We start from the raw sequence: 9,052 nt of genomic DNA, 5'->3' as shown, positions 1-9,052 counted from the left end.
GTAGATGTGCAAGTTTAATCCTATCGGCCCTAATCCACCTTGAGTCTGAAAATGGTCTGGTTTAATATACTTTAGACCCGGTCAGGTTTCTAAACGTTTGATCTAGAATCTAGATTCTAGAGTCAGCGTCAAGTCAGGGTTGAGGACTCGGGTTGAGCACAGCCCGACCCAGTCTTTCTTCCTCTTCTGTTTATTCTGGTATGACCTCAAGTGTATGTCGGGTCATAACCCAAAACGTGGATCCCGATGGTGAAATTGTAGCCGGACAAAGTTAGTGGGTCCCATGTTGAAGATAAAATAAAAGTTGCTGTAATTATCGTCTCAGAAGTTTGGAGTTGGAAGTAATTAGAAGCAGTGGATTTTTGAACCTTTCAAGGGGAAGATAACCCAAAACGTGGATCTCGCGGCATCACTACATCCGCGGCAGAGGATTTTCTAACAGTTGAATCTTCAGGCTCTCGTAACAACAAATATCCTATCCGTACTAGCACTGCAATTTTAAGTGTCATCGCTAGCTTCACCCTGTCACTCTCAAATATTCAATGCTGAAAGGTCTACGGAACTCGAAGAGTGGATGAAATTGTAGCCGGCCAAGTTAGTGGGTCCCATGGTGGAGAGAAAAACTGAAAGGTGCTGTAGTTACAGTCTCAGTGCTTGGATTTTTAAACCTTCCAAGTTTGAACGCTTCCTCCAAAATCCAGACGTAGTTAAGAAAATGTGTTAGTTGGGCTTCATTGATAACAAAATAGTAGTAGTGTCCTCTGCTTTAGATGGGTTGTTTATCAGCAATGGATCTTCAAAGAATCCACTACGCTTGGCTACTGGTTTCTCTCTTTCAAATTACATCTATAGCAGCCGTGACAAATTCTAAGGATGGTAAGGTCTTGTTCCACTGGTTAACTTCATCTCAATAAAGATATTATCCATTTCAATCCAATATCTTTAATTTCCTGATGCAGGTGCTGCTCTGTCTGCCCTCAAGATTGATTGGCAGAATACACCAAAAAATTGGGTGGATTCAGATCCTTGTGGTGATGGTTGGGTTGGGATTAAGTGCTCTAATTCTCGAGTGATCTCTATGTAAGGCATTACTAAATTCATTATTTTTCTATCAGTTATCAATGGTTTCAACTTTGTGGAAAATTCTTGATACTTCTCTTTCCCTTCTTCAATTTCTATTTCAGAACAATATTAAGCAGTAGACTGAAAGGTCCGTTTTCGGAAAACATACAGTTCCTCTCTGAGTTACAGACACTGTAAGTCTTCCATTGCATTTTTCCTTCTCTGTTTGAACTGATATGATTATGTCTTTCTTAATAGGGAAGTGGTTGAAGTTGGTGTAATACTTTGGGCTTAAACTTACCAAATAGGTTGAGGATTTCACAGAAAATTGATAGATATGAGTTCGTATTGCTTTTGTTGTTATAATTAAGATGGGTTTCTAACTCAGTTGAAAACCAGAAGCCAATGAATGAATATTGACCAGAATTAAAAATAAGTGATAAACAATCATCTGGATCTCAGATTTGAATCATATAAAGGAACAAAATTTTAAAAGTTGAACTTGATCCAAGGGTTTGATCTCGAGTTTCAGAAGAATCCTACTTGAAATAGGACTTCTAAAAACAAGAATTAACATCACTAACTGAGTGATTTCTGATCAGTAAAAAACTCATTCAGATTCAGTAGCCACAGTTAAACAGAATATAGAATAGAACTGGACAATAATCTGAAATATTATGCAAAACATAATCTAGTGATGGAAACTAGAAAACAGAGAATAAAAGTAAGAAAACCAACAATCCTAGTAACAATAGGAATCAATGATGTGAGATCAGATTCAAAATTTGAAATCATAGACAGTTGAAGGGTAGAACCTGATTGAACAATATGAAATCAGAATTGAACTGTCAATAGCAACAAGTTAGAGAATGAAGGTTTCAGATTTATAGCATGCACATGAACTTAGGTTAAGAACTAACCTGTTGCAGGAATTAAACAGTGAAGAAGAAGATATAAGAACAAGATGACTTGAGATTCACAGTCAAACCTTGATCAGCATCATACCAGGCAGCGGCTACATCCCACAGCCATTAATCTGAGTTTCAGAGTATTGAGCAGTAAAGGCATACTTTATACAGAGTAAAAATCAATGGGAGAGGGTTTAACCCTTACACTATCATATATTAATAGCAAAGGCCAATAAAAAGAAAAACTCAGCCTTTACAAAGAAATAAATAAAAATGCAGTAAAGTTAGAGAAAACTATTCCTAATCAAGTTAAGTCACTGAGTTGATGACTCACTGTCTTCTTGCTTCCTCTTTGGTACATTTTAGAGTAGCTATCCTAGTGATCTGCATCAGATTATCAATGTCCTCATCACTTATTGTAAATTGATTTGTGTAGGGATCTATCTTCCAACAAAAACCTGACTGGACCCATTCCAGCATCAATTGGGAATTTGAAGAAGTTGACTTCCTTGTAAGAATTACATACTCAGACCTGAAAAAGTGGAAGGTAATGTCTGTTAGATTGCGCGGCTGACAAAAGCATTTTCTGCTTATGTTAGGACCCTGATTGGTTGTGGTTTCTACGGTCAGATCCCTGACTCAATAGGCTCTCTACAAAATCTGACATTTTTGTAAGTTTCTGAGCTATGGAAAGAATTCTTTTTTTTTTTTTCTTTCTAAATTTCAATTCAAGAGTCTAGAAGCATTTGTTTACACGTGAAATCTCACACATTGATCACGAGAAAGTTTTTTTGGGTTAATTTATCACGAGAAAGTTTTTATTGGGTCAATTTATCACAAGAAAGTTTTTATTTATTTATTTTTTTATGGTAATAAATCTATCATGAGAAAGTTTATAAATACAGTTTGGGAATTGGGACTACGGTTGAAAGAGGGACGGGTTGGGTTGGGTTTCTTAAAACCCTAACCTAATCCTAAGTCCTCAAAATTCAAAACCCAGCCTTGTCAGGTTCATACTAACCCAATTTGGCCGTAATTGACCCTATTAGGGTCGGGTTGGGTTGAGTTGACCTTGGCTTTTATAATGGTTGGATTAATCTTGATTGACATTTTTTTTCCATTCATGTCTCATATATTAAAAAATTATCAAAAAAATAAAATACCTATTAGAGCCCTAATTTCTAATATAAAGATACAAGGTTAAATTTCGGGCCAGGTTGGGCTGGGTTGAGGACTCAACTAACCTAACCCAACCCTGACCCAGGGTTGGGGTTTTTCAACCATAAATCCACCCTCAGGGACAAAAAACTTGGTCCAAACCTTATCGGGCTCAGAGCGGGCCAAGGGGGGTTCGGGTTGTAAGGGCCAAACTTTCACCCCTAGTTGGGACCATGTGTACTAATTTTAAATGTTCTTGCTCTTACTCTCTTTCCAATGCTTAGTATCATGTATCAAGTTAGTTGGTTTTATTTCTCAATGTCTATATGTAGCCGCCTTGATGCTTAAGTGATGCCTTGGTTAGGCCAAGGCACCCAAGGCGAGAGCCATATATTATATATGATGCCATATTTTTCGGGTGCTTGTCATAAAGGTTAAAATGTAGCACATCAGTGAGAGATAAAATTACTTTTATAGAAACATATAAACGCAGAAGTGAGAAATGATTTGAATTTAAAGGGGAAAATAACTCTATGGTCGCGCAGGGCCCAATGAGGGGGCACAAATGGACATCAATATTAGTGAGCTTTTTGAGTTTCATGAGGGCCATACGACCAGATAGCATTCTTTTCCCCAAATTTAAAATATATAGACAGCAAGATCATCAGGAGAACTGATCCCCTTGGACCTCAAAGATGCATTGATGCCTAGGCAAAACCTTTACAACCATTCAGCAGAAACAGATGCAAACAGATCATTTTTTTTTTTTTTTTTTGAAATTAATATTGCCTCTTGTTCAGTCATCTTAAAATTCCTCACTTTATTGTCTGCAGAGCTCTAAATTCTAACAGGTTCAATGGAAAAATACCATCTTCTATTGGTAAATTGGCTAAGCTTTTTTGGTTGGATCTAGCTGACAACGAGCTCACTGGACCTATACCAATCTCCAATGGGACTACACCTGGTCTTGACATGCTAGTCAATACCCCACACTTGTACGCCCTTTTCCTTCATTTTTATTTTTTCTGGAATTATGCAGCTCTGTTCTGAATCAAAATATTTTTCCAATTATGAATCACTGAAGAATTTGCTCCTGATTTACAGTCATTTAGGAAAGAATCAGCTCTCTGGTACCATTCCACCTCAACTTTTCAGTTCAAACATGAAACTTATACATGCGTAAGTTTCTTTGGAAAGCTAATTATTTAATACACAGTTGTTCAAATGGGAGGACAATCCAACTCCAAACTATAATTTATGAGTAGACCATTTTGAAAACAGTAACCAGTAAATTACGGTTGCCCAGTTCCAAAATTTTGGGATCTCTGCTTGAACATTCTCCAAAATATACCATCATTTATCATTTAGTTGCAGTAGCTAAGGGGGTTTTTTAGTTTCAATGCCATAATCATTTCTTTTTTTAGTCAGTCGATGTTGGTTTCAATCACCTTTACTAATTGATAATGATGAACAGGCTTTTTGACAACAACTTACTCACTGGAAGCCTTCCTTCCACTCTTGGACTTGTTACAGCCTTGGAGATTATGTGAGTACCTTGCCATCTACACTTGGCTTTTTAATTCATTCCTTTTGCACTAGGATACTTGTATAGTGAGCTTGACCTTAATTTCATCTGATGTCTTGTTTTGATTCACTGGTGACAGACGGTTTGATAGGAATTTGCTAAGTGGAACAGTCCCTTCAAACCTTAACAACCTCACAAGTGTTGTTGAGCTGTGAGTATCCATAACCTATTGGTTGTGAACCTTCACATTCGTTCATGATAGGAATAGGTCTCTCGGGTTTCAGTTTTATTGTTTCTGAAAATGTAAATTTTGGATTTCCATTTCAGGCATTTATCCAACAATAATCTGAGTGGCCCCATTCCAGACCTTACTGGGATGGATGTCCTCAATTATGTGTAAGTAGAAAAATGTTATCAAAATTAATATAAATATTAATGGCAGAGGAAAGCTTTATCAATTGGTACTCATTAACCCAAGATGATTTCTGTTGTAGGGACCTGGGAAATAATAATTTTGATATAACAGATGCCCCGTCATGGTTTTCAACAACCTTTGGGTCCTTGACCACACTGTATCTCTCTCTCTCTCTCTCTCTCTCTCTCTCTCATATATATTGTGAAGAAAATTTTTGTTTGCCTCAACTTACTTATCTTATCCTTTAGGTTGATGGATAAATCTAATCTTCAAGGAGCAATACCAGCCGCTCTGTTCAGCAATCCTCAATTACAAACTGTGTGAGTATCAACTGACTTAAGTAGAGTACATGAACAACAAATATTATAGTGTCATCAGTACATGCATCTCTATAATTTCTGTTACTAACTTATAAATGGACATTTAGAATCTAACAATAATTATTGAAATTTGGTTGCAGGAGTCTAAGATACAATCGGCTTAATGGTACATTAGACATTGGTGCTGACTTTAGCAATCAACTGCAACTCATTGATTTACAAAATAATTCAATTCAAGCTTTTTTGGATACAGGAGTATACCATAACCACTTAATGTATGTGACGACATTCTATTTTGTTTTGATTTCATTTTTTCAATGAGGATTTTTCATTTGTTGGTTATCAATTTGAAGTCTAAAGTTTAGATGTAACACCCAAGAATACGGCAAGTATTAGATCCACCTGGGAGATCGGTGAGGTGTCCCCACTAAGAATACGGCAAGTACCAGAGGATCTGGGAGATAGGTGACGGTGTGCACACTTTAGTCCTACATCACGTAGGGAGAGATTACTGGGCTAGTTAATAACTTCTAGTCTCCTTAACATGGCACAATGCATTTTAAAGCCTTGAGGTCCATGGGCCAAAGTGGACATTGTGGTATATGTTCATATTTTTATCATCGATCTCACTTTCTCCTTCTTTTGTTTCAGACTCCTGGGTAATCCATATTGTGCCGCAAAAACAGGAGCAGCATCCCAATACTGCATGCAGTCCGAGAATCAATCTATCTCATCATATTCAACTGCCTCAATGAATTGTGTACCTGTTGTTTGTCCTTCAGACCAGAATGCCAGCCCTACCTGTAAATGTTCATACCCATACAAGGGAACCCTAGTTTTCAGAACTATTTCCTTCTCAGACTTGGGAAGATCATCATATTATAAAGATCTTGAAAGTTCACTTCTGCATTCATTTGGGACCTATCAACTTCCTGTGGATTCAGTTTCTTTAAGCAACCTAAGAAAGGACTCATATGATTACCTTGAAATAAGTCTGGAGATCTTCCCATCTGGAAATAATCGTTTCAGTTGGTCAGAGATATTGGGAATTGGTTTAATGCTGAGCAACCAAACCTTTAAGCCACCAAATTACTTTGGGCCATTTTATTTCATTACTACATACTATGGTTATTTTCGAGGTAATTAATTACAGATCTATTTAAAACCAAAATTTGATCTTGTTTTACTGTTAATGTTCATGTCTCTATTCTTGTTATGTAGAATCTTCTACGAAATCAAACAATTCGGTGAGACTTGGAATTATTATTGGAGCAGCTATCGGAGGATTTCTAGTTGCACTCGTGCTGATCTGTGCAGGATTTTATGGTTGTCGTCAGAAGAGAAGGGCAGAGAGAGTTATTAAACAGAACATTCCTTTCGGTAAGTCCATGATCAATTTTGATGGCTAAATGATATATATATTTTTTGTTTCTCTGTCTTTGTTTTTATCCTTTTCATTCTGAGGCTTATTATTATTGTCATTTCTTCCATCTCATGCAAATGCAGCATCCTGGGACCCGAGTAAAAGTAGTGGTAGTATTCCTCAGTTAAAAGGAGCTAGATGGTTCTCTTTTGAGGAACTGAAGAAATGCACATGTGATTTCTCAGAGGCTAGTGAGATTGGAGAGGGGGGATATGGGAAGGTTATTATATTATGGTTACAGCTTTTCTCCTATTGAATAAATTTATTTATTTGTGGTTTAATTACAAAATGATAGTGATGATCATGAATATGATCTGTACAGGTTTATAAAGGGACAATTTCATCTGGGCATCTGGTTGCCATTAAAAGAGCTCAACATGGATCCTTGCAGGGCGGTCTTGAGTTTAAAACTGAGATTGAGATGCTTTCCAGGGTTCATCATAAGAACCTTGTGAACCTTGTGGGTTTCTGTTTTGAGCAAGGGGAACAAATTTTGGTGTATGAATATATCCCAAATGGTACTCTAAGGGAAAGTCTTTCAGGTACTTGATCTTTCTTTCTTTTAAAATGGATTACATTACTAGTAGTTATTGCATAGATGTGCATCTATCTGTGTTTTAATTATTTTCCTGTATAATTAATTAATTCATAGGTTTACTAGAAGTTTGGGAATCTTGCGGGGTTGTTTAATTGTTCATCAACATATATATAGGGAAGTCAGGTATACAATTGGATTGGATGAAGAGACTTCAGGCGGCCGTAGGATCAGCCAGGGGTCTGACTTATCTGCATGAACTTGCTGATCCTCCTGTAATACATAGGGACATTAAATCAAACAACATCCTCCTTGATGAGAGGTTAAATGCAAAAGTTTCTGATTTTGGTCTCTCCAAGCTAATGAATGATTCTGAAAAGGATCATGTCACAACTCAAGTAAAGGGGACGATGGTGAGTGAATTCTAAACCCGTTAATCCCCAATGCTAACATATATAAATGAATGTCCTTTCAGTTCAGTTTTAACAAGGATTGACGAAACTTGCTTTTTTTTTTCTATACATGCAGGGTTACTTGGATCCAGAATATTATATGACGCAGCAGTTGACCGAGAAAAGTGATGTTTATAGCTTTGGAGTAGTAATGTTGGAACTAATAACTGCAAGGAAGCCAATAGAGCGGGGGACTAATTACATTGTGAGACAGGTGAGGGTAGCGATGGATAAGACAAAGGATCTGTATGGCCTCCATGATTTTATTGACCCAAACATAAATGGCTCAGGACACACACTCAAGGGATTTGAAAATTTTGTGGATCTGGCACTCAACTGCGTAGAAGATTCGGCAGCCAACCGCCCAACAATGAGCCAAGTTGTAAAAGAAATTGAGAGGATAATGCAGTTGGCTGGTCTAAACCCAAATGCCGAATCGTCTCCATCCACTTCAGGAACTTATGATGTTGGGAAAAGTAGATCAGGAAAGCCCCACCTTCCCTACAGTAATGAGTTCTGTGATTATAGTGGTGACTTCTTACCTTCCAAGGTGGAACCCCAATGATGTGGAGTAGGAGCATTTCATTGTTTTCCTAAACATGTTGGAATATGAATTTGGTAGCGGATGGTTACCATATTCTGGTTGCTTCAGTGGCAATCCACAATTGTGTATGTATGATCTTTGATATGTATATGTGACATTAGGCTTGCTTAAAGGTTGATAGATGGCAATGATTTTATTTATTTATTTATTTATTTCCTACCTTAGTGCAATTGTAAGGTTGCTCCTCCCCTCCCTTTTCCTCCCAGTACAACCCACTCAGGTTAGACCCCACTCCTCCAGCCTCTCTGGCCTTTACCCCCTGCCTCATTCGCCCTACACCACCTCTCACCCCCGCCTTACCTTCTACCGTGAGCCACCCACCTTCGCAACCCTTCCCCACCCCTCTCTCAGCTCAATATCAGCAATGACAAATACTTTTAAGTTATTTTGTTATCGAAGATTGAGTTATTTCTTTTGATGTTGATGGCCTGTAGTTTGACTGGAGAGGATTGTAATTCCATTATTTTCATGCAAGAAGATTTATCTGGATTATATCTCTCTTGTAGTTTGTCTTTGCACATTGGAAAAAGTCTTTTACGCTAGACATTGACATATTGGCATGTTTTTTCGTGCTTGGCTCCAATTTGATTTATATGTGCTATTAGTTTTGCACAAATGTTATTGCTGTGTGTATCTATTAATTTGCACAT

At 37.5% G+C, this 9,052-nt stretch overlaps 1 protein-coding gene across 1 annotated transcript; it reads left to right on the top strand.

The window, feature by feature from the left end:
* The first annotated feature begins 641 nt into the window (after window positions 1–641).
* Window positions 642–8,542, top strand: LOC122072836 (leucine-rich repeat receptor protein kinase HPCA1-like). Its single transcript, XM_042637265.1, has 19 exons — window positions 642–876; window positions 960–1,080; window positions 1,185–1,256; window positions 2,407–2,481; window positions 2,570–2,641; window positions 3,962–4,123; window positions 4,233–4,307; window positions 4,603–4,674; window positions 4,793–4,864; window positions 4,981–5,049; window positions 5,148–5,225; window positions 5,317–5,388; window positions 5,529–5,663; window positions 6,040–6,527; window positions 6,610–6,768; window positions 6,895–7,031; window positions 7,134–7,353; window positions 7,524–7,759; window positions 7,875–8,542. The coding sequence occupies exons 1-19, from the start codon at window positions 771–773 to the stop codon at window positions 8,361–8,363; spliced, it is 2,910 nt and encodes a 969-aa protein (XP_042493199.1). The 5' UTR covers window positions 642–770; the 3' UTR covers window positions 8,364–8,542.
* Window positions 8,543–9,052: the final 510 nt, after the last annotated feature.

The sequence above is a fragment of the Macadamia integrifolia genome, chromosome 3 (assembly GCF_013358625.1).
Source record: "Macadamia integrifolia cultivar HAES 741 chromosome 3, SCU_Mint_v3, whole genome shotgun sequence".
Taxonomy (NCBI): Eukaryota; Viridiplantae; Streptophyta; class Magnoliopsida; order Proteales; family Proteaceae; genus Macadamia; species Macadamia integrifolia.
The sequence above is the reverse complement of the archived record's forward strand: the minus strand, read 5'-3'. Positions and strand labels throughout refer to the sequence as shown.

Excerpts from the sequence above, each read along its gene's own strand:
- LOC122072836 (XM_042637265.1), top strand. The coding sequence starts at position 771 with ATGGGTTGTTTATCAGCAATGGATCTTCAAAGAATCCACTACGCTTGG. Across the intron at positions 1,257-2,406 it reads CTCTCTGAGTTACAGACACT|GGATCTATCTTCCAACAAAA; the intron begins GTAAGTCTTCCA and ends TGATTTGTGTAG. Across the intron at positions 2,642-3,961 it reads CTACAAAATCTGACATTTTT|AGCTCTAAATTCTAACAGGT; the intron begins GTAAGTTTCTGA and ends TATTGTCTGCAG.